This window comes from Aquila chrysaetos, chromosome Z (assembly GCF_900496995.4).
Source record: "Aquila chrysaetos chrysaetos chromosome Z, bAquChr1.4, whole genome shotgun sequence".
In the NCBI taxonomy this organism is placed as follows: domain Eukaryota; kingdom Metazoa; phylum Chordata; class Aves; order Accipitriformes; family Accipitridae; genus Aquila; species Aquila chrysaetos.
The window spans coordinates 61,251,510-61,277,629 of NC_044030.1; the positions used below are offsets into that span (position 1 = coordinate 61,251,510).

Below are 26,120 nucleotides of genomic sequence, written 5' to 3' on the forward strand. Positions count from 1 at the left end.
GGATAATATGATGTGCTGGAGAAGAATTAGCATACCTTTTTCTGTAGGGAAAGCATAAGCTGAGATGAGCTATCAGCATCAAGCTTAGGTGGTATAACGGACAGTGTCCCCCTGTGCTTGCCCTGTTTTTTGCATTTTTCAGTTTGTCATCTGCTTTTGGCCACTTCTGGAGACAGGGTGTTGGGCCAAGATTGCTTGGCCTGACCGAATTTTAGTTGTTCTTCACAGAGCTTCTAAAAAGGACATGGGAATGCATTTAGAAATCTCTCCAGAGATTTGTGGTTTTTTATTGAGGGACATCCTAATCAACTGTGTTCAACCAACTGTAACTTGGACACAAATCTATTTTGTGCTAATATCAAGAACCAGAATCATAGTACTGGTCTTACTAGGATCAATGTGCAGATCATGAGCCTTGAATCCACTTAAGAAAAAGGAGCGGGTGGGGTAGAAATTGTGTGTACAAACCTGCAGGATTGCTTCCAGATTTTGTTGGAAGCCTTAATCTGTGAATTATAGGAATAAAAGGGAAGTGATCTACTTTTTATGGATTGTGGGCTTTTTGTGGCCTATCTTCCCTTGACAAGTTTCAGAGGAGCTGCTGCTATGAGCAGAATTGAGGACTGATTGACAATGGTAGTTTGTATGCCAAATTTAACAAAATAATGGCCAAACTAATGTCTTTTCTACTTGATTTTTCTACTTCCTATTATGATAATGTATTCATAAGGAAGCTGCTACCAAAATGTGAACAGAATGCAAAAAGTCCTAATATAATATTGTCTTCAGTTATCATTTTGTATCAGGCACATATTTATTATATTAGAGCTAACAGAATTATTTTACAAGTGTCAGCTTGCTTGCTCAGGAGGTTGCCTGAAATTGCTAGCCACTTGAGATGGGTACATTTTGTCTTTCTCAATTCTTTTTCTCTTAAGGATGATCCAATTTTTGTGACCTGTTTGCGCTAGCTGCCCTTTGTTCCCCACTCTGTTCCCCACGACTTTCAGAGGTTTACCTGCATCCCATTGGTTTGTTTTTCTTCCCTTACCACTGATTTTAGATTGAAACAGCAAGATTATACTATCACTACTGTCTGTAATTGCTTAAAAATAGATTAATTATGTTGCAGGGGGAAAAAGAGTGAGAAATAGAGAAAAACCAAATCTGTGTTTTCAAATACTTACTTTTCTGATTTCTAATTTGAAACGCAAGCCAAGAAACCATGTAGAGTGGAATGAGGATGAAGGAAGAAAGATAGAAATCTTAACATCAGTTCCTGAAGCTGACTCTGATCAGACAGATCTTTGCAGCTTTGCGCAGAAGCAGTTGTAGGAGCAGACTCTGAGAACCAAACTCTAAAAATAAGCATCCAATATATTACTGTGTAATTCACAGAAATTTGACTTTAGCCATTTGGTCCTTAGACTTTGAAGTGTTTATGAGGACTTCTGCTTATCTCCAGAACTGCTGTCAGTGTTAGCTTTACTATGATATGCGGTCTTGGCACACACGTCACACTGAAGAATATGTGGAGTTCACAGCCAGAGACACTTCTATGGCAGGTCCCCTGAAGGACCCAGTCAGGCTGGTATTCTCAGAGCACATGGGAAATGCAGGGACAACATTGGGCTGGTGCATCTGGTATATGATAGTCCATGCCCAGCCAAGCTTGGTTTCAAATGCTTCTCTCCCAGGTGAGTGCTCCCCCAGCAGCTGAAAGCAAGGTTGATGGGGAAGAGGGAGGTGGGAAAGGAAGTTAGACAGTGCTTAAAGCTCCTTTTCAGGCACAGGTCACTGCAAAAAGGAGTGCAAGGGTCATGGGTGAGGGAGAGAGTATGCAACAGGAGCCTGACTTCATCACCCAGAGGTGAGCATGGTCATGGAAGGGAAGGCTCTTCTTCCCCTTGACTTTCTCCCTCTCCCTAACAAATTTTCAATTCCCTTGTGTGCAGTGACATAGCTTTAACTGGAGGCATTGAAAGGGTCTCATCCCAGGTCTGCTTGGTTTTGGGAAGCAGAAGAACCAGTTGCAGGTTTGTGAACTCCACCCTTGAGCTAGGTGCATGAAAGTACAGCAGAGCCTGCCAAACCTATGTGTCTTTGTGAATCTGGGTCCAGTTTATTGCCTCTGTGTGTAGTGTTTTCGTGCTACGTGCCTGAGGGTGTGTTGTCCTGAGCTAAGGATTTGGCCCAGTTGAGTAGTTGTATGTGTGATAGCTACATAAGTAGAAGACTTTTCCCCAAGGGAATTTTGAAGTTTATTGCTTGTCAACAAAATCGCATATAGTATCTGGAAGAGGAGAACCCATTACGATCATTAATTTTGCTTATACGTGTGGGAAGAATACACTCAAAACTACACAATAAATTTTCCTGACATATAGATAAGCTTTAAGTGATTAAATCATTAGATTGGGGAAATGCTACACTGCATGAGTTAAAACTAAGATGCAAATATATTGCAGACCTCCTAAATGAGTGCTAAATTAATATATTAAGGAAAAAACCTATGCTTATCTTAGAGTTTTATAGTGAAACTGTTTAAAAATCTTCTTTATGGAGTATGCTTTAAAAATGGTTTTGATTTGGGGTTTTTTATAGCATTAACTTATTCGAGGTGCCACATTTTAAATAACACTTTCTTAAAAAGAGAAAGCATTCTGAAGTTAAGCTGAAAGTTTTGCAAAACAAAAAGACCTAAATTCCAAACAATCAGATCACACTTGCTTCAATCTGGAGTTGTACAATTATGGAGAGGAGATTGTTTTCAAAACATTCCAAATTCCTGTAAGGAGAGCTTGGCTCTAATTGTATTTTCTACAGTAATAAGAGCTGGACTGATTCCTAAAAATGTGGGAAAATACCACTTATTTGCGAGGTTTATAAAAATTTAGGGCTGTACATTTAGTATATCAATATTCTGAAAAATTTTGGTTGTACTTCCCACCCTATCTTAAAAAAATTTTGTAATCTAATGCTTTATGCAAAGTGTGTGTGGATGTTGTTTTTGCTCCTTTTTTTGCTTTTATTTAAGATAGAAATTTCATTATGTTTTTTTCTGCCCAAGGAAATGTTAAAGTGAGATAATAATTCTTAGTCAAGAATCCAAATATGCAGATACTATTTGAAACAATAAACCTATAAAATAATAAAAAGTACTAGCTTTTTTTGAATACGCTGGTGTGTTTGCTTTTCAACAAAGCACAAAAACCACATCCATGACTATTGTTTAAAAGACCAGGACACCACTGTGGAAGGGCTGCCTTAGAGCAGCCTGTAGCTGTTAATGGAGTATTAACAGGGACACAGATGAGAGGAGTGAGAGTATTGTAAGAGTGACACCATCATATCTACAAACCATGTAAACACTTGAGGGCGTGGCTTTTGGGATTACTTTTTGTTGCTCTTTGTCAGCATTGCAAAAATGCAGGGATCTTGAAAACTTGGAAACCTGAAAACTCAGCTGCACAGCCTGACATCCCAGACAAAGGGAGTGGGGATAATTCACATAGGGGTAAAAAATAGGCTGAGAAGACAGAAGGCAGGTTTGTTTACAGCCCTTTTATTTTTTTTTGTCTTTTGCTTTCATCTGCAGAGAAGATTTTATCTGTGCCTTCTTCATCCTTCTGCAAGTTGAATGTAAACTTGGCAAGTTTTCCTACATCACAGCTAAAGAGAAGGATGCTGTAATAATTTGCAGGCAAGATAAGAGAGCTGGATGAAAAGACTGCAGGTGGTTGTGAAGGAAAGGTCACATTTTATAGATAACGTAGAATAAGCAAGATTTAGAAAGAGCCAGGGTTGGAGGATTTAAGAGAAGCTCAAGTGGATGATGACTTACAGATTGTGGGTGTGAGCAGAAGTAGATTGATGGCAGTACTCACAGCGACTGAGAGAAGGTTGCAGATAGACGTTGACGGGGCAGACACTGATCTGGAAGGGAGGTTTACCTGAAATGACAGCTAGACACATGCATAGAGAAAAGCTGAGATTTCTGTTGCTGAAAGTGCAAAGAGGTCTGGAGTATAGAGGTATAGATGCAAGTCCTTAGTGCAGCTGTGTTTCTGGAGCAAATAATTTGTTTCTTGTGATCAAGAAAAAGAAGAAAAGAACAGAAGAAAATCTGTGTTTCCTATTCCAGGTAAATGGAATAGGAAAGGTTGGTATTTCTAAGTCAGTGATACATGTGGAGGGAAAAACAACCCAAGATCTTTGCCAAAGTTAGAGGATGTTCTATGGAGGACCTTCTGAAGGGGTGAAGAGAGAAGTAGACAAGGTCTTAGGGTGGAGGAAACTTCTGAAAGCCAGAGTCAGACTAGACTTCAAACAATAAAGTGTCAGTGGTGTGAAAGGCAGCTGGTGGGGGCATGGAAGAGGACTGTGGAGTACTGCTGAGCTTTGACTCTAAAGAGAGACATTTAGAGACTTCTATTTCACTGGAGTGCAAAGCGAATGTGAGTTCAAAATAGTTAAGGAAGGAAAGGCATGAGACTCATCTCAGGCTGAAACTGAAGCCTGGTTACTTTTGTGGTCTTCTCAGTAGATGGCACACAGCTGGTTATTTCCATGTTGTTACCACAAGTGGAAGCCTGTGTAAAGGTTATTGATGCATTGAGGGTCTGCATTGGTCCTGGTTTCTTGGTTCCAAACACCCCAGTTGCTGGTTTTGAAAATATTTGTGATTTATACAAAGCTTATGTCACTCATGTCATGAATAGGCTAGCTCTTCAAAATGCATATGCATCTTTTTTTACCAGTTCGTATGTATCTGATGGGTCAGGCTTCTTTTATGGATGCTTGCAGAGTTTGCAGTGGCTAGGTCAACAACGACGAAGCCTTATTTCTTCTAAATGGTATGTGTGTTTGACCATTATTTTCAGTTAATAAAACAGCATGACCTTACATTAACCTTAGAGTTGAGCTATCCAACTCTTTCAGGCTCCCCTGGGCTCCCTGGGAAGGTGGCAGCTGGCTGGTGTGAGGGGAGCAGCTTGTAGAGCAGAGCGAGTTGGCAGCCCTCTACTGGGAGCCAGGGAAATGCAGGGCATAAGCAGCTGGGACAGCAGCAGCACAGGTCAACTGGAAGGCACAGCAAGGGGAGAATAAAAAAAAAAAAACAGAACTTGACAGCAGAGGTGGCAGAGAGCAGTGCTCCCTGAAAGGGAGTTGGGAGAGTAGCTGTACTGGTGGATGGAGAGGATGAACAGAGGCAGCCGGTCAAATGAATGAATTGAGGAAGGATGGTGTCTGGAAAAGCCATGAAGGTCAGGCCAAAAGCCATCTAGCTCAGGACCAAGTCTCCAGCAGGAGCAGTGTGTAGTGATCTATCCCATTTATCCTCCCAGCCTTTGCCAGCTTGTCATTTAGGGGCTTCTTGAGTCAGAGGTGGCATCTTTGTGAGAAGAGCTCTTCATTTTTCTCCTGTAAATTTTTCCCTTCTTTAATGGACATAAATTGCTAGACAGGTCAAGTGATATTCCCTGTAACGGTTGAAGCTGGCAAAGAAGCATGGGGAGACTCCAAACAGAGAAAGAGCAGCCAAGTGTTAAACTGTAGAAAAATGCCCGTGGATGGGAGTTGAATGGATCAGAAGTGTTAAAAAGGTAAAAGAGGAGGAGAAAGACTGGGATATAGTTCTGCTAAGAAAGACAAAACAAAGAGAAGAAGGGGAAGAAGAAAGGGACAAAATGTTGCTGAACAGTGGAAGAGGAGCTGGATACCCTGGTCAGGTGTGTTGGAGCATGAAGAGGAGCAGGACAACAGCTCCAGGACAGGGATGTTGGAGAACAGCTGTGGGCCTTGCGTCTCATAAGGGAGTTTAAGCAGGGCTGACCAGTGTTGAGGTCACACATGGTTGTAATCCTTTTCAGGACCGCAGTTTGGCCAGGAAAAAAAGGGAAGGGATTTGAGGTTGAAAATAGCGGTATAATTGAATATGGAAATGGTACTAGGCAAATGAAGGGCTGAGGTATCAACCCTCACCAGTGCTGTAGATGGGGAAAGCTGCACTGGAAAGAAATGAAAATGAGCCCTAGCAGAGATGGGGAGATGGAGCCAGGGGAACACAGAGGTGCAGTGAGAGCTGGGTCAAAAAGACAGTCCTGTTACCCACTTACAAAATAAAAGGGACAGAGGTCTGAAAACATACTACAAAGGTGAGGGAAGGGATCCATCAGTGTGGGAGTGACTAAAGTGGAAAGAAGATAGAGCAGGTAGGGAGAAGGAGCCTTTAGAGCAAAAAGGTGTCCTTAGGGACCTTGGCATCTGTGCAATGCTTCTCAACTGGCATATCTACCCTGAGCCTTTCTAGGAGGCTGAACTCACCAACACCTTTGCTTCACTGCTTAGTTGGCTCTAGTTGCTGCGGTTGCTCTGGAGCAATGAAGAATTATTAAAGAAGATTTTGCTGCACTAATTAGTCATTATTTTTACAGCCATTGTGTTACTAATTATTGATGATACACACATTGCAGGGGCTGTAAGTCTGCAGGCATATGGGGTGATAAAGATTTTTGTATTGGTGATTTAAAAGGGTGGAACTTTAATGAAGTGTTAAGTACATTTCGCTTAATGGTACTGCTATGATAGTGAGGTAATTGATGATCACTGATTTACATAAAAACATACAATTTAAGAAAGTACCATTGACTTTGTCTTTAATTCTTCAATTACTATCTGATTCCTGTGGAGATTGCCTAGGAGGTTAGAATGATACTGGAAATAATACTCAAATATTTAGAATGGTAAAACATTTCTTCACTGTTTTTAAGCTTTTGCTATTCCCAGATGGTTAGTTTATTTATGATTCCTTTGCTTCCAACCCCGTGTCTGTTCCTCTGCTCACTGAAATCAGGGATTTTCTCACTGACCTCTTTGGAACCAGGATTGTCTCTGCATGTCCAGAAAAGTTTGTCATAAGCTACTATATTAATTGATTTAGGTTTCAGATCTATTAGCAGTCCTTCCTGAACGCTCAATCAAGTAATGAGAGATTTATTTAAATTGGAAATCATCAGCAATCAGATCATAGAATCGTTTAAGTTGGGAAAGAGCTTTAAGATCATTGAGTCCAACCATCAACCCAACACCACCATGCCCACTAAACCATGTCCTGAGGTGCCACATCTACGCGTTTTTTGAACACCTCTGGGGACGGTGACTCCACCACTTCCCTGGGCAGTCTGTTCCAATGCCTGACAACCCTTTCAGTAAAGAATTTTTTTCTAATATCCAACCTAATCCTTCCCTGCTGCAACTTGAGGCCATTTCCTCTTATCCTATCAAGATACTCACTTAAGCCAGGAAATAAGCAGAGGTATGGTCGTCGTATCATTAATATGCAATGTCCACATGGTCAGATTCTTCTGGGAGTTAGGAAGATGTTGAATTAGTTCCTTCAGGCCAAGGAGAGATCTGTCAGACATTTGTGAAGATCAGGCACTCATGTCATTATTCTTGCTGCCTCCTCGAGCTGTGTTTTGAAAGGGAAAAGTGAGACAGTCACTTGTACCCGGAGGAATTTGGGCATATGAATCCAAGGGACTGATTCAGCTTGTAAAACAAAACTCAGAACTCCAAGTCCAGAAAGGAGCATTTCAGACATACTTTTTGCTGTATCTGATGAGATTGTTTATTAATCATTCCTATGCTCAGGTTCATTATCAGACTTAATTTGAGGGTCCCATCTGTTTTTGTGCATTTGTATGAGTAATGAAGTTGAGCAACTTAGGGACTTAAAGGTTATACATGGCAATCTTTCAGATAGAGCAGCACCTTTTCTGCATCCCTGTACGGTTCTGACCCTATTGTGTCTGCGTAGAGCAGGATGGGGACAAGTTCACCTATGCTGGGGCTCTTGCTTTTTCTAATCCTCATGAAGCTTTCCTGCTATTAGCAAAGGCAGGAACACCCTGAAACTGAGAGAAGGGAAGAGGGAGAGACCCTGATTTATAGGTCCTTCTATTCAGGTCTTTTCTATCCATGAGGCTAACACAGAAGCAGTGGGGTCACAGTTGTGTGGATTTGTTGTTGCTGTTTTAAAATACCCAGGCTAAGAGAAGTGGCTACCCTATAAAGGAATCCCTGTAAAGGGACTGATAGACTTGCCTGCATCGATCTATGTCTTAGACACAGTTATTCCATCTTGGACAAAACAGCGTAATTAAAGCTGGATGTCCTGTGAAGTGGTAGAAAAGTGGAAGGCATTCATTTACAATGTCAGTTCCCTAGTAGCATTAATAAATGGATAATAAAATAAATATCTGTGTCCTAACTGTCTTTTGTGAAGGATCCCAGTCTCTTGATCAATACATTCTGGGACAGTCGGAGCTGTGCATTGTAAAAAAAGAAGCTTTTGCACTGATACTGACCCAAGTCTGTGTTTGTATTCTTACAGATTTATCTAATGAGACTACTTTAAAACTTTTGGGTTTTTTTATATCAAAGGGAATATTGATTAAAAGTATATTTAAGATTTTCCTATATAATACTACCGTAGTATGAATGTGCTGTTTTTCTTCTTTGGTGAGGGGGAAGAGAGGTTGGGAGCTTTCAGAGGACTGTTTCTCTAACTTTACTCATAAGTCATGGTTGACGATGGGTGCTAACTTTCATTTCTCTTCTGATACGCTTACTGGCATTGTTACATTCTGCTATGGCAGGAGCTCAAGTGGGAAGTGAAGCTTTTGTGTAAGAAAAGGAGAGGTTAACTGCACTTACATTGGGGGCAGTTTTTGCTTTGGAAAACAGTGGCAGGCTTTGTAGTTTAATCTTTTGGAGTACTGCCTGTTACCACCTTCTGACGTACATTGTTGGGCTGAGAAGAATCGATGCTCAGTGGTGCATGAAAGTCCAACATGTCAGTTGTAGCTATACATAATACCACTGTCTCTCATGCAGGCAAGGCTGTTAATACTTAACACAGTATTGTATTCTCTAAGGAAAAAAGCTGAATACCGGTAACTTAATCCATTTTGAATGTTTATACACATTTCTTTGAAAAATACTAAATTTAAGAATAAGGTAATACCTGGACAAAAGGCTCAAACTAATGAGCACCGCAGAGCAAAATGCTGCAGAAGTAGGGCACCAGGATTTCTGGAGGTGTGTCGGGGAATGGTCCTGGGAATCTGCCTACATTAGGGTTTTGTTCAAATTACGAGTCTTGCGGGGCGATTGCTTTAACTTGCCTACACCAGGCACCTGGGATAACTGGTAGCAGGAAAGCAGAGAATCTGCCCTTTTGGAGATGCTAACTTGCAAATAATCCTCCATACGCATGAGCGGAACAATATTTTAAGGGTTCAAAGACACTTTTCCTTAAGTACATGCATCTGTGGGAGGACATGTGTTTGTATTCATTCAACAGTTCAGTTGCTTAACAACCTTCTGTGGCTAATGGTCTGAAGTGAAACAAATCAGTAGTGTGCAAAAGTGTATTGAAATGTATCAAGACACAGAAAGTATTAAGATAGTCCAACTCCTAGGAAATAAGGCAACAAAGCAGCCACAGCCAATGTCTGCTGGGTTTCTTGCAGTAGCTTCAAATTATGATGTGCTCTTATGTCTTCTGAAAATGTCATGGCTGGCATGGTAGCAATATTTTTTTCCTGAAAACTAAAGGCTATGGGTTCTGGAAAACAATTTTAAATCTGCAATCCAAACAAGTTCTCTTGTCTAAAAAGTAACTTTTTTTCCTAACCAAACCCATTAAAATATTATTATTGAATATATGTCACAAGACCTTTAATACAAGTTCTGTATTACATTCAAATGAATAAGGAAATTTTTGGCCAGAATAATAGCTTTCTGTAGTCTTAAGCAAAACACAAGTCCTTCCATGGAAGCAAGGTACTCTGTTAGGGAAAAGGGGGAAAGGAAGTGGTGTTTCTTGTTTCCTTATTTAAAACCCTACAATTTTTAACTTACAGGCAAATAAAACAAAATTAGGAGTTTGGTAAAATATGTTCATAAATGATACACTTCAAAGCAACTAAATTAAGGCTGCTAGTCATATCCCTGCCTGCCTTTGAGAGTCTTTCATGGTTCTGTTTGATCTTTCATTCTTGCATGTAAAATGCTATCTTGTTAAGAGCCAGACTGGAAAAAATATCTGTGTTACTCTTCTTTAGCAGACTTCAACTACAGAAGTACAAATTGGGCCCATGAGACTGACACAAGATCCAATTCAGGTAAGATGCTCCTTCAGTTTCTTGATACAGTCAAGTCAGTGTTAATGGGTGAATAAATTAAGGTTCAACCCCTATAGTTAAGTATAATGTTTTCATTTTACTTGTGCAAGGACTGTGAGATGGGTAATTGGTGTTTTGGTTTATCTGATTGCTTGAGAAGAGATCTACAAGTAAATTAACTTGGTGAACAAGGTGCTTAGATTTCCATTAACATCAAATCATTCCTTTTATATGTCCTGTCAATAGGAGTGTGTGTGTATGTGCATTAGCACGGGAAAGAGCTGCCCCTCTGGATGTTAAAAACTGTTCAGTTCTGATACACCAAAACAGAGAGCTCCATTAGAAAGTTAAGGTACTTGCCAAGTTTTGCTGGGTTTTGCACAACAGGACAGACACCTGTGCTCTTACAGGTCACCAGTCCAAGAAACCACACCACTTCCAACAAGACAGGTCGAACTTCAGCTTAAGGAGCAACAGCTCTCACACGTACTTGCTTCTGTTACTGTACATTTTGTTCCTGTGCCAGTAAACAGATGCCAAGTGTTATTTTTTTAGCTTATGGTAGGTGTTAGAGCTCTCAGATGATAGCAAATTAAATAGTCTTAACATTGCTCTAGTGATACAGCATTCATTTGAATTAACTTTTCGGGTCACTTAACTCTGTAAAATACATAGATATTTAGTCACCAGTCACCTTTTCTGTTTTGTCTGGGGTTTTTTTTTGCCCCTGTCTGGCTATGAGAGGGAAAACCTACATGTGGAAGAAATGCTGTTCTCAAGGAAAATAAATCATGTGTATATGCATCATAAAGCTTTACATTTTTATTTCTGTATTAAGCTTTCAGTCTTAATGATGACTTGATCTGATGAAACTATTTGTTTATATTATAATAAGACTGTGGAACAGCGGCTTCAGCAGTAGACCAGTCTTCAGTTTTGCAAGGAATTTCAACATAAAATTGTGGAACTCTTCACAGAAAAATGTTCTTTAGACCATGATCATCTTCAGAAAGGTGGTCAAGCAAATACTTAACAAATAAAAGTACTGTCAGTGCTTATGTCGGGATTTTACTTTGTAGAAATTGGATTTGCCAAAATACCATAGTACCAGTGTTAGCTGTTGTAAGTGAAGATTTTTCATATAAGAGGGGAAAGTGGGGGTTTTTATTGTTTTTTAAAGTGTTTAACATTCTTGGTATCTTGTCAGGTGTGACTGTTATTTTGTCCCTACATTACACAAGTGAGAATTTATGGCGCTACCACAGAAGACCTTAAGTAAAGCAGAAAGCAGACCTTAAGTAAAACTATTAACTGAAGAGTTTTCCATTAAGACATTGCCATACACTAACTTATTTACAGTAAAGGGAAAACACTTTATGTAAACCCACCTCCTTTGTTTGTGGAACAAGCCACATTACCTCAGCTAATTTGGCAAGTATTGCACACATCCACGCATTTAAAAAACCTGTGTTAATCTTTTATTCCACCTCGACAATGGAGTTACGGTTTCTCTGTGTGGTGCAAACAGCTACTGAATATCACATTTTAAATGTCTATTTGTGGCTGCTTAATCATGTTCACAATTGTCTGATAAGTCAATTCAGTTCGTTAAAACGATTGCCACTAGGGCTTTTCTTAGTGATGTTCATTTTATTCTGGTGTGTGTTTTATGCTGTCATGGGACACCTGTGCCAACCTCAAAATGGCCCATATTTTTTGTCTGAGAGGTGACCTTACTTGTAACTGTGACCTGCCATAAGCCATTTAATAGATTCCTCACTGGACTTTGTGACCGTCTGTGTTGGAGGACAAGTCTGGTTTGTTTTCTACTAGATCATGACCCAGGTGCTGCTGGCATTAAGGGGCAAGGGGAAGAGTCCCAAGCAAACCTACCAGCTCCAACCCTCCAAACACCCTCCACATACGCAGCTTGCACGTCTGCCCCAATTTTGTACCAAGGCTTGCAAATAGGCATGGTTTGGTTCTGAGACCTTAGAATTGACCATGATAAATGCGCTTTCTCCAGAAGACACAGGAGAAAGGTGGTTTTTATAAATGTTTAGTGCACATTAAAAAGCTGTCTTATCCTTTTGCAGAAGTGTTTACCAGGGCTGATAAAACTTTGGATGTGTCTCCCATTCAAATGTTACATTTTCTCACCTCTTAGGACATTCATTGGCCATCATCTCTTTCACAGCATTGACATCAAACTCCATTTCTGTTCTGATGATGGTGATCTACTCTGTTGAGCTGCAAACAAAGCATGATGATGCACAGCATTTTACTGTTCCCCCATGCCAATTTGTGGTGTAACAAGAGCTCCTTTCCAACTTAATTCAGAGCCACTATGTGTTTCACCTTAAAACTCTTTTGCAGGGATACAATAACATAAAAATAATTAAGTAACTTTATTTTTACTTCTGAAGTTGCTGTCTGCAATTTTCTCAGTTTCGTTGTGGTACCCTAATGTGTCTGTACTCAGCTGGTGTCTCTTGTTTTATTTTGAGCTCTTTAAAGCAAATCTCTGTCCATTTTCTGTATTTGTATGACAAACTGGGAACAAGACATGCAATAGATGTGCAAATACTTAGACAGATGGTAAAAATTCCAATACATCACCAAAAAATGTAAAGGTCTCCACAGGAGAAGTCCACAGTGCTCCTAAACCAGGGCAGCAGTCAGTAAAATGATCTTTTTTACAGTAACACTGACAAATTATACACCAAAAAATAGCTACATGGGGGTTTTGCCAGGAAACACAGGTTGAATTCAAGCTTTTCCTTGACAGTGTTGTTTATATGGATTGTTATATTTTTATCTTGACTTTGAGAGCGTATCTTACAATATACTTCTAGTTACATTATGTTTTGATGGTTTATAGTAAGCTTCATACAAATGTTAATGAAAAAGCATGGTAGTAATACTTTAAAAAAACCTTTTAAAGTTAATATTCTCAGAAGGATTCACACACTGGTAATTAGCTACCAGTGGGAGATGGGGTGGTTTAATTAAGCTCCATTATTTTACAGCTGGTAAATGATTGCATTTTGCAATCCTTTATTTCCAAACTGGGAATCTTGCGAAAAGATAACAAAAATGTGCCACAAAAAAACAGTTTTCTGAACCATATTGTACCGATCAAACTAGGAATGAAATAAAACTAATGGCAGCTGGAACCAAACAGAAGATTGTATCAAAGTAGCGACTTTACCTGAGCATCCACAGACAAAGTCTGCAGCTCAACCATGTCAAAGCTGTCCAACACTTCTATGGCTGGAAAAAAATCAGGGATTAGGTAGAGTGACAACAGTTACCTTGGATGTTAAGTGTCAGTAACCCAAATCTGCTTATTGTTAACTGCAATTAAAAGTACTCTAATAAATTGAAACTTAAGTTATTTCTTAAAATTTATGGAACTTCTGAGCATCTAATTTTCTTCCGCTGTTTAATGAAACTTCAGCTGGTTATCCTGCCACAGTCACATTAATTGATTTGTTTATTGTTTAGAATTCTGCAATCCAGACAGCTCAATGTAAGAGAAAATTCATGGTCACCTTTTCTAGCTTCCAGAGTGACGGTGTTGAATTTCATGTGGTGACAGCACAGCTGCATAGAGGAGTACAGATGAAAGGTCATTGACCTTTTTTTATGAGCATTTGGGGCAAAACTTTGCATATTTTGCTCAGACAGGTTGTTTCAGTGAAGTCAGGAGATGACTTTTACTTGTGAAATGAACAGGATTTTGCTTTATACATAGGTCATTCTCTGGCTGCTGCCTTTCTGTGCAATTTGAATAGCTGTGGATAAGCTTTTGACTTTCTGAGGCCTTCTTTTTTCACAGCATAGTTGCACTAAATTAACCCTTTTCTTCATCTGTCACAAAGGGTGGCATAGTTAGTGATCAGTTGCTATGGTAAATATGTCCAAATTGTGAAGGGGATTTTCTACATGACTTGTGTTCCTAGCTGTGTAATTTGTATGCTGATAATAATAATGTATTATAGGGCAAGAATGAAAAATTTGCTCTCTCCTAAAAGCACTCTTTCTTTCACACAAGAAGTACAAAAATACGGCTCTTTTCAGCCTGTGTTCTGTGTGTCAGTTAGCAAACAGACTTCCTACAGCATCAATTTGATTTTCAGAACAGCGCCTCAGCACGCATCCTACCTGATCTTGTGTGAGCGGTTCCTTAAGTGTTCAGCTGAAATTGTCAAAACTACCTCATATATTTACATAATTAGGGACAATTTATTGGGTAAAAATTGTGATGTTTGAATCAGTTTTTTTCCTCTACCCAGCCCTGTCCATACCTCCTTCTCTGTTGTTCTTTCCAGTTTTGAAAGAATATGGGTTAACTTAATTTTTTTTTATGCCAAAGGAGAAATAATGAATAAAACTGTGTTATGTTAATTGTTTGTCCCTGAAGAGCAATAATTGAAGCAGTTGCATTTCAGACGGTTCATTACAATTAAAAGTGTGTGTAGCTGGGGTGGCCTGAGGAGAGTGGCAGTGATATTTGAACACCTACCCACCAGCTCTGGGTGGCTGCTGATTCAATTTGAAAATGAGTTAGAAGAGACTCATAATCTGGCAGCTGGTTTTGTCCTAAATATCAGTCATACACAGTTAACTATTGGTTATCTATTGATAATCACTCAATCTATTAAGAAAGTTGTGCTACTGCATCAGCGGTTTTACAGTCTGTAGTTCGATCTTCCCACTTTCAAAGTAGACTCAATCTTTCATACAGCAGAAGTCTTTGTTACAATTTGCACCACGCAGAGAACTATTTCATATGTTTAATGTGATGCCGCTGTTTTGCATGCTTTGCAGGTTTTGCTGATCTTTGCAAAAGAAGACAACCAAAGTGATGGTTTCTGGTGGGCTTGTGACAGAGCTGGATACAGGTGCAATATTGCCCGGACACCAGAGTCAGCACTTGAATGTTTTCTTGATAAGCACCAGGAAATAATTGTTATAGATCACAGGAACTCCAGATATTTTGATGCAGAAGATATCTGCAGGTAACCTAAAGAACCTTATGCTTCTTTTGAACTTCAGAATATATTGTACAAAAGCAAATAAAAAAACAAACAAACAAAAAAAAAAAACCCCAAACAAACAACCAAAAAATGAACCACCAAAACTATAGTAAACTGGAAATTTGGGAATTGAGGCCAGGAGGTTTGCCTACACCTGCAAAGGGAGAACGATATGAAAAATACACTTTTGGTGAAGCTGAGTCATAGAATTGTCTCTTTAGGTCATGGGCTTCTGCCAGAGCTGTTGTGAAACTGTTCCCTGCTGTCTGTGCCTGCTTCTTTCCTGGGTTACTGCTGCAGCAAAGTCGGAAGGTGCAGGGCTTCAAAGGAATGTGTGTGCTTGTCCACTGGGTCAGGCACTGACAGCTCTTCACAGAAGTTCACATCACTCTTCTGGTTCTGGCGTAGCATCTTTAAGGTTGCAAGCACTTAGTATTGGGACTTTTTGCTAAAATACAGTGTTTCAACTGAAGCATACATTTTGTACCATACACCATGCTGTGCTTCTCAGTCCATCATGAGCTGGAATTTGCCATGTTTATGACAACGAGCATTTTAAAGCCTGAATACTTGTGCTAATGGAAGTTCTTCTAAAAGGCTGAACAAATAAATAAAGACTGTTTATTCAGGACAGTGTGACATCATTGAAAAAAGTTGCCTTTAGCTAGTAGAAGGTGAACGGAGTGTTCTTTTGATAGTTGGTCATATTTTTTTCAGTTTCTCAATAATATGTAAAGTGGTAAAATTTTGTTTATTCAGCATTTCATAAATTATAGTTGATCATATACATTTGCTATACCCTCTGTTCTTAATTGCATTCCCCAAAAGCACTTCCAACCCTCTAAAGAAAATTTTACAATATCTAGTAGGACAATGGTAAATATGGGAGAAGGTAGTGGAAATTCTTGTTTAAATTAGCAAATGGGTATTGAAAATGCATTGTATAGACTGACCTTTCTCAATCCATGTATTCAGGGCAGTCTGCTCCAAATAAGCTAACAGGGCAAACTTTTGCTAGGTTATAAGAGTGGATTTGAAGAGCTGCTGTTCATGCCCTGTGTTTTTGGAGCTCTTGCTTCTTCACTGTGTTGAGCAAAATCTGAGGAATCTGGTAGCAAAATGGAAATGGATTTTCTAAGTGGGGATAGGTAGGTTTTGGCAGTGTGATATCCTATTTCCTAGCCTCAATGGTGTCTTTCAGTCCTTGTTTTCATTTATATTTTCTGTGAAGATACTCAGAGTAACATTGAGAAAGCATGTGCTGTAACTGAGGAATTTTTTTCCTCAGGTCTATTCGTGCCACAAAACCATCAGAGCACACTGTAATACTTGCTGTGGTTCCACACACGTAAGTATTACTGTTTTGTGAAATATTTTTATTTTATTTTATGAGAATGTTATGTATAATAGTTATCTAAAACCAGAAAGTTTCTTACTAGCAAACCTTACAGGGTAAGTTTAGTATTACTTTACCTGAAAGGGGTTAGTCATGTGTTATGTGGCCTGTTTAAGTATTTGATAACTTTCCATTTATGTAGACTAGTACTATCCCTGTCACCTTCAGAGGATCATAATGTAATGGCTTGTGTACTAAAAAAAATTAGAAAGCTATGTGTTGGTTTCTAAAAGAAAAAAATAGAAAGCTGTCTGTTACTTTCTAAGTGAAATAACTAGATCAAATAACACGCTGTGGTTATTAGGGAACTGGGTAATGGAGTAAACTTCAATCCTGTTGGTACTAAACTCACCAGAATGTTGCCCTGAAATCCTTATTCAGTAATTCATACCACATGTATTCAGGTAAAATTCTTATTGACTTAAATATATATTTATCAAATACCTTCAAAAAAGAGACCTTTCCTGGCTTTGTTAAAACTCCTGCACACTACTGAATCCATTCCAATTTTATTAATTTCCTAGCTGAATTAAAATATTAGGAAATAAAGTGGCAGGAGAAGAACTATTCCTGCCAAGATTAGAAAATAGACTGTTTGCTGCTGAGCAAGACTTTACAACTTGCTTCACCTTTTACTTAATAACAATTTTGTAGATTCTTTCTCATAGAATTCCACAGGATGTCTTTTATCCTCTTCATGCTTTCATTTTGGAATGCCCTTGTGTGTCTGTGAAGAGACACAGGACTTCTGTAGAGTATCTGTCAGGTCTGCTGTAGGAATAACTATGAGGTTGCAGTAATAGCTGCAAATACCTATAAAAGAAAACTATAGTATCAACTTCTGTACTAGTATAATTTTATCTATATATTTTATGCAAGAGTGTTCTCACTGCATTCATTATGTTTAGGTAACTATGTCAAATTGGTACCACCTAATTCTTAAATGTTGTGTGACCATACAACACATCAATTTTGTTTAATGTCTTTACCAATGATCTGGACAAGGGGATCGAGTGTACCCTCAGTGAGTTTGCAGATGATGCCAAGTTGGGAGGGAGGGTTGATCTGCTCAAGGGTAGGAAGGCTCTACGGAGGGACCTGGACAGGCTGGATTGATGGTCCGAGGCCAAGTGTATGAGGTTCAACAAGGCCAAGTGCCAGGTCCTGCACTTGGGTCACAGCAACCCCATGCAGCGCTACAGGCTTGGGGAAGAGTGGCTGGAAAGCTGCCTGGTGGAAAAGGACCTGGGCGTGCTGGTTGACAGCCAGCTGAATGTGAGCCAGCAGTGTGCCCAGGTGGCCAAGAAGGCCAACGGCATCCCGGCTTGTATCAGAAATAGTGTGGCCAGCAGGAGCAGGGAAGTGATCGTCCTCCTGTACTGGGCACTGGTGAGGCCGCACCTCCAGTACTGTGTTCAGTTTTGGGCCCCTCACTACAGGAAAGACATTGAGGTGCTGGAGCGTGTCCAGAGAAGGGCAACCAAGTTGGTGAGGGGCCTGGAGCACAAGTCTGATGAGGAGCGGCTGAGGGAACTGGGGTTGTTTAGCCTGGAGAAAAGGAGGCTGAGGGGAGACCTTATCGCTCTCTACAACTGCCTGAAAGGGGGCTGTAGCGAGGTGGGTGTTGGTCTCTTCTCCCAAGTAACAAGTGATATGATGAGAGGAAATGGCCTCAAGTTGTGGCAGGGGAGATTTAGATTGGATATTAGGAAAAATTTCTTCACTGAAAGGGTTGTCAAGCATTGGAACAGGCTGCCCAGGGAAGTGGTTGTGTCACTGTCCCTGGAGGTATTTAAAAGATGTGTAGATGTGGCACTAAGGGACATGGTTTAGCAGTAGACTTGGTAGTGTTAGGTTAATGGTTGGACTTGATGATCTTAAGGGTCTTTTCTAGCCTAAACGATTCTATGATTCTATGATTTTGTTTTGTAGATCTGCTGACCAAGAAGAGACTTCTGTTCTTCCCCTTCTTAATGCAGGCTTTGATAGGGTATGTATAAATTACATATTTAATATAGTAACCATGATTGCTTCGTAAATCACAGCCACTTCCACTTCCTCAAATTGAAACCTATACATTTGCTTCTGTCAAAAATTTATTGATGAGAAACCAGTGGCAGTTGGTTGGGTATTCTTTTCAACAGTGTACCCAAGAAGCATATGAAGTAAGAGAATCTGTGATCTAGCTAATCCTTCCAGAATAAGCAGGAATACTGAGATTAACTTCTTGCCATCTGGGTGGGTGGTGGGTGAGTGGGTTTTGTTTATGACTGCATTAAAAAAATGATTATGGGGGACCCCAATTAATGTATGCTGCATATTGCAGCATGCTAACTAGTCACCCAGCCATCTCTGTGTGCCTCAGACTGCTGGGATTCCTCTTCTAAAGGGACTACAAGCCTAGTCCATCTCCTCCTGTTGTGAAGAAGATTTTTTTTTTTTCCCAGGAGGTCTCTTGGGTTGGCTTGCACCTGTTCTTCTCAAGACAGCATTAGAGGCTCTCCTGTACAGGCAGCAGAAGGGAAGAGAATTGTTCATACTTTTCTCAAAATAGCTTTGTAGGAGAGAGCAGAAATGCAGGAGATCTTCAGCTTGGAAAATCTAGGTTCAGTCGCTTACCCTCTTCCAGCCTTTGTGTAAGTAGCTTTGGATGGATATTAATGTTAAGTTAATGTAATATAAATCAGCTGTAATATTGAAGTTAGCTGTTCATAAGGAAGGTTTTGTATTGAAGAGGTAGAAGAACATCAGTGGACACTGTAGTTAGGGAGAATGAACTAAATGTAGTTAGGACAATTAACTGTAGGAAGGAAAACCTGAGAAGGAAGGGAGTTGACCCAGGCAGAATCTCATGCTAATATGCTCATACTGACTCCAGTTTCTGAGCTAGCTCATATTTAGCCTGAGTTTCTTTACAAAGCAGAACATGCACCAGAGTCACCATTTGTAGATCATCTCCAAAAAGAGGTAATAGATCTTGCCTCTCCAGCAAGGGTACTGTGGGAGCAAAAGCATTAAAGGCAAATGCATTTCTGAAGCACTTAGATGCTCCGAAAATTGGAAAAGTTGAGGCTAAAAGAAAGGTCAGCCCAAGAATGCCAGTGCTTTCTTAGTGTAGTTTTCTCCATATCTCTCTCTCTCTCAAAAAAAAAAAAAAGTTTAATATTTTTCAAAGAAATCTTTATTTCTTCTCAAGTCTGGTGTTTCATTTAAAAACAATGCAGGGCAATATGTTTTGTGGGGTAATTATAACTGTAGGTGTAGTACCGAGTAGAGACAGAGGAGACACTGTGCAGCTTTGAGACACATTTCAGTGGCACACTGTCTGCCTAGGAAAGTAAAATCTCTTTGCACCTACCTGACAGCTGCTTTAACCATTCCCTCTAGTTGTCCCAAATTTATTAGAGAGCTTTCATGATATAATAATACCCTACTGGAATTATTTTCAAGCCTTTAAAACACATCTGATGTCAAAGATCCTTTTTTCACAGTGGGGTGGACATAGGAATTATTTCTGCTTGGATGGGGTCTGTAGGGACTAAATCCATTAACAGAAAAAAAACACACACACACAAAGATTTCAAAATACCCTTCTTCAAGTAGAGAGACAGTATTTGCAGGGAATCTCTTCCTCAGCAGCAAAATGAAGTTTATTTTTGGAAAATCATATCTGTTCAAATTATAAGTTTCTCTTCACTGTTTTTATTTTTAGAGTTCAGCCTTTCTGGTAGCTTTATTTTGCATTATCACTATTCATTGTATCAGCATTTGTCCTATTTTTGCTCATCATCTTCCTCCTCTTCCCTTGACAAAACACTGAATGCAATCACTCTGTCTGGTGATGGCTGTCTTCTAAATGCATCTCTAACTTGATTAGTAAAGAGTCTGAGCTTCTAGCCAATTAATCTGTTACCTTTTTGTAGAGTTTTGTAGACAAAACCAGACTTTTTACATCAGGTTTGGATCTAAAGATTCCAAAGAACTCCTCTAAGCCTTTTGGGGGGTGATACTTTTGCAAATACCATAAATTTTTTTTGTGCGGTGAATAGCTGATTATTCTGCTTTAAAATATTCTGTTGCCTTCATGTGTACTTATGTTAGAGTAATATCTTTCTACGTTTATGTGTGCCTATACTATACATTGGAAGTAGTCCTAAAGAAATCACTTTTCATTTCTTCTAATGAAATCAGTGCTGACTGATCACTATCCATGTCTGGATCACTATGATCACTAAATGATCTTACGAACAGAGAGATTTCAGGACTCTTTTCTGTTAATTTTATACATCCCTTTGGCATTTTTCTTTATGCTGAGTTATTTCTGTTTTTTCTTCCTCCTTCTCAAAAAAGTCTGTTTTATTATATCTTCTGAGTTTTTTTTCCCTGTATCATTAACAGCTTTTGTATTTGTGTATTAATGGTGTTGTTAACGCAGTACATTTATTATGCTGATTTTTTTTCCCCCTCAGCCTCGTAAATCTAATAGTGATGGCCTATTGATATGATTTGGCTTCCTGACTGATTTTTAACTATGATTTAAATTAGACAACGGGGGACCTTAATGTTTGCAGTTACTCAATTACAATCTTGTCTTGCTTTTGAATTTTACTTCTTTTCCTAAACAAATGTTGATTCTCATTGACCAGTTACTATTAAAACTTTCTGGTTTGCAGCAAAATAAATCTTTAATATTAAACCTAGTAATTCTTGCTAAGCAAGAAGAATGATGCATTCCTACTAGCTGATGACTTTTGTGGCTTGTGTCAATTTCTGTACAGGACAACAGTGGAATCCAATTATAAAGAAGTAAAATGTAATTTAAGAACATATGTTAGTTAAATCAAAATGTACTGTATAAATACTAAACTTTTTTAAAAGAAAGTATTGCTACCTGCCTTCTAATATTTGAGAGTTAATAGATCTTTATCTTCTTGTGCCTCATTTAGATGCACAGATTAGAAAAAGGAAATGTTTCCTGCTTTTTTCAGGTCCCAATTGATTTCTCAGCTCTGAGTGGGCCAGTGCATGAATGGCATTAGTACTATAAACTTAAATAAAGATATTCTGTGCATCTGCAGAAGACTATACAAAAGTTAAGAGCAGGTTTAGCCCTTCAACAAGCTGCAATTCTTGGTTCTTAGCCAAAGATTTGTGCTGACATAGTAGTTGATTTTTGTCAGTAAACAGTAGTGGTTAAATTTTGTCAGTAAACAGCACTACTTTAAAATTCAGTTTATAAAGAGCTTTAGTATGTACTAGTAAGTTCAGTTTGTAAAATCGGTTGCCATCATTGCTAAATTGTATATTATTGATAGATTTGGTTTTATATTGTTTTAAATTTACCACGAGCATATTTGAATATTTAAAAGAAAACTGAAAACCTAAATCTACAGTGCTGTAGAAGGCAAGTTTGTTTGCAGACAGTTTGTTATGCAAAAACACAACATCACTTGCACCTTTGCTTCTGCCAACTTGATATTGTGTCTTCTGGTTTTCCATGCATTCACTTAGTGCGTGAAATAGGAGTTACAGAAATATTTTAAGATCTTAACATTAAGGAGTGGAGCAGACCCATGTCAACAGTTATTTTTAATTTTACTTTTTTACATTTTGCTGGCAATTTAGGATTAAGCCATTGGTCCCCAAAACACAATTTTTCATGCAGTGGAGAGGTGTAGATTTCTTAAAAGCCGTTCTTTGTTCCTCAGAGGTTTGAGTGCTGCCTCTGACTCTGCATGTGGCTGTGCTGTGAGAACTAATGACAACACAGGGTGCTTTCTGTAAAAACTAGAGTCAGTGCATGTATTTCTAAAGGAGTGTTTTAGCTCTTCATAGCAGAAGTTTACTAATAAGCAGTAAACTTTAACTGAAGTCAGAGAATCTACTTCTTTTGTATCAACATAAAGTTTCTGATTTCAGCAGGACCAAGCACAAGACCTTTCGGCTTACTACCTTTGCCTAAAAAAGAGAGGACATTCTCTCTCATCTGGAGTATGTAATAGTTTGGTTTCTGCACTTCTGAATTCACAGTGACAGCTCAGTGAGATTACTTGTGGAGCAAAGTTAATTCACCTTCTGAGCTTCAGCTGCAATATTTGCTTGAAAACAAATGAAACGCCAAATATCATTAATTATATTTTTTTCTTTTTTTAGCATGAATGTTTTATGTCTCTATGGTATTCCATTTGCATTCCGAATGAATGATAGATGTTCGAAATGAAACATCAAGGCAATACTTCATGGTTTTGTGTGAGACTGTGTTTGGGCTTTTTTAGATTATCTGTTTCTAACTGGGTTGCTAAAACCAAATGGGAAAATTCACAGTTGAGGTTGTAGCATATTTTCATACTTGCTTTGTATTTAGATAGCCATGTTTTCTTAAGAACTAGAAAATCATTCCTGGGGAAAAGATGATTACTGAACACAAAAGGTACCACTACAGCTTTTTATTTCTACAGAATTACAGGATGGTTGAGGTTGGAAGGGACCTCTGGAGGTCATCTTGCCCAACCTCCCTGCTCAAGCAGGGCCACCTAGAGCAGCTTGCCCAGGACCATGCCCACACAACTTTTGAAGATCTCCAAGGATGGAGACTCCACAATCCCTCTATGCAACCTGTGCCAGTGGTCAGCCACCCTCACAGTAAAAGAAGTGTTTCCTGATGTTCAGAGGGAACCTCCTGTGCTTCCGTTTGTGCCCATTGCCTCTGGGCCTGTCACTGGGCACCACTGGAAAGAGGCTGGCTCTGTCTTCTTAGACTCTCTCTTCAGATATTTATATACCTTGATGAGATCCCCTCTTGAGCCTTCTCTTCTCCAGGCTGAGCAGTCCCAGCTCTCTCAGCCTTTCCTCACAGGAAGGATGCTTAATCACCTTCATGGCCCTTTGCTGGACTCATGCCAGCTCTCTTTATAAGGTTAGAGTTTTAGGTGCAGGAACAGAAATAACAGTTTAAAACCATTCCAATCTATTTCATGCACTCTTGATTTGTCTTCCAGCAATTCATGGAGAATAGCAGCATAACTGCTTGTTACAATGAACTGGTTCAAATAGAACATGGGGAAGTGCGATCTCAGTTCAAATTACGGTATGTAGAAGTGTAAGAAACTGCAAACAACAACCACTTGGTCTACATAATTGTATCAGGTTACTTTCTGCTTTTTCCCAGCTACGCATATATGTGCTTTGCATCTGTATGTTAAGTAATATACTATACCCTTATTTCCTCCTTCTGTTATTTTGCAAAGGACAAATTTAAGTGCCTTAGTAACTGGTACCCTGAGAAAGCTTGGTCTGTGTATGTTTCATTCACTGGTGGTTTAAATGACTGCTTTCCTTAATGCAAAATGCAGTACATGTCCTTTATTCTGATGCTTGCTTGTGTCCCATATGTCTTGAAGTGCCCATATTGAATTTGGCAATGTTCTAGCAGCCATTACTACCAGCATTACAGTCAGGGCAAGATCCCTTAGCAGAAATATTGCAGAACAATGACTTCAGCTGCAAATTTACATGATGGTAAAACTTCATGAAGTCATTCTTGATCTCATGCGTGTGAGATTTCATATTTGATAGCTTGAGCTGAACACAATCTTGATCCAGCTCTTCATACCCTGAGTTTTTATTTTCTTGCTTGGGCAAGACTTGTCAGACCAGGAGCACAGTTTTTTATCTTAGTGAGAAATTAAATTACTTTCATTCCCTTATCGCTTTTTCTTTAATGTGACTAATTTTGTATTTAATACAGGTGCTTATACATGCATGTAAATATGTTTGCAATACAACTATATGGAAAAAAAGCACTTGAAGTTGAGTGTCATGCAGAGAAATTGTAGTTCCCTGGGTGTCACAAATTAATTCCAGTTCCATCTACGGAAAATACCATCACTTCTTTACAGGTTTCAGTGTCTCTGTTTAAGAAGTAGATTTTTCTAAGGTTTTCTTTGCAAACTGATTGCAGAGCAACTTCATGTTCAAGTGACTATGTGTTTGTGCATGCAGAATGCAACCACAGTAAAATTTCCAGAGAAAAAAAATAGAATTTGGGCTCGCACAATTTTTAATAGGTGTTTTCCAAAACTCAGCAGGAAAATAAAGCAGCTATGAAATTTTAGAAGTTAATTAGGTGTTACAGTAGTTCTGACTTGGTTTGTTGTTCAGTTATAAATGTAACATGACATGAGTGACTTCTGAATTAAGTCAGCGTAGATCAGAAACATCAGTGTTATATAGAAAGATTAAACTGTCACTCATACACACAAAGCTTGCAGTTTATGTTTCATTTCAAGAACAAAATGCAAATATAGTTTGAACACCTCTACATGAGTAGTATCAATTACGAATGCAGATAATTAAAACTCCAACACAGGGAGCATGATTCATATTGGCTACCACATTTTTCTGCAACTTTATTTATAGCCATCACCAAAAAAATCTTAAAATTCATTAAAATTGGAAGGAAACAATGTCAGTCCCCAGCAGCACTTCATCTACTGACAGTTCTTTTATCCCTATTGTTTATGGAAAAAGCAGTATAACACCCACTTGTAATTCTGCTTGCTTTTGCTCTCTTGAATGCAGTTACGTAAACTGTGAGCCTACTTCCTTCTAATTTATGTAAATAATAACGTTATCTAAAATTTATCCTGTGTTATCATGTCTTTTGTATATTGATAATACACATTATGTATTTTTATGTGTGTATATATATTCACATCACCTCTGAACATGACTGTTTTGGGAACTCTTGGCAGCATTGCAAAATACTATGGAAAAAAAAAAGGTGGTATTTTGGGGTTTTCTACCGCCACTGCCAGGTGCAGTCCCAGAATATCTAAGTAGTTTAAAGAGTTTAATAGATGCAGTCCCAAAATAATTAAGTAGTTTAAAGAGTTTAATAGATGCAGGCCCAGGATAGTTACATAATTAAATACTCCTTGTCGTGTAATAAACACACGTAGCGCTTATAAGCAACATTTGTACTAACATCTGGGTGCAGGAAGTAGCCTTTGAAAAGATAAACTTTCTGAAGAGGCATATTTGTAACTTGGAGAAGCTGATGTCTTGCAACAGAGGATTTCCCCCTACCTTTGCCTGATTAGGCAGGTGCTCTAAATGAATTTTCCATTAAAAACTGAACAGAACTAGTGTTTGGTAATGTTCTTTGGCTATAGTTTGTTTTCATCATGTGGTTTAATTAAGTGGGAAAAAAAGTGTTGCACTGTATGTCTGTCCCACTGGGTCTCTGATCTTTTTGCTGTCTCAGTAGGTCTTCTGTACAGCTTTGTAAAAGTGAAAGGGAAAAGAGAATATTTTCAGAAAGTTAGTCAATGGAATTAAAACCAGGATATTTCAGGTGTTCAGATACAAGAGAAACATGGTGAAAAATTAGGACCAGCCCAAGAAAGCAGTATATAAGGTCATGTCAGTGGTCAGAAGTGTCTTTCCATTCCAAGCGGGGACTCTGCTTCTCCGTGTACCTGCTTCTGG

The 26,120-nt window shown here is 38.9% G+C and overlaps 1 protein-coding gene across 5 annotated transcripts in view; it reads left to right on the plus strand.

The window, feature by feature from the left end:
• PDE8B (phosphodiesterase 8B) overlaps positions 1–26,120 on the plus strand; it is a 79,321-nt gene that overhangs the window by 25,236 nt on the left and 27,965 nt on the right. For 3 of the 5 annotated variants that reach the window (XM_030003653.2, XM_030003655.2, XM_030003656.2), the window contains exons 2-6: positions 10,134–10,193; positions 15,027–15,217; positions 16,524–16,583; positions 18,564–18,621; positions 23,630–23,718. In XM_030003653.2, coding sequence (XP_029859513.1) covers positions 10,134–10,193; positions 15,027–15,217; positions 16,524–16,583; positions 18,564–18,621; positions 23,630–23,718 — 458 coding nt within the window. The remainder of the gene's footprint in view (positions 1–10,133; positions 10,194–15,026; positions 15,218–16,523; positions 16,584–18,563; positions 18,622–23,629; positions 23,719–26,120) is intronic. The other 2 variants (XM_030003654.2, XM_030003657.2) reach the window with 1 other exon arrangement.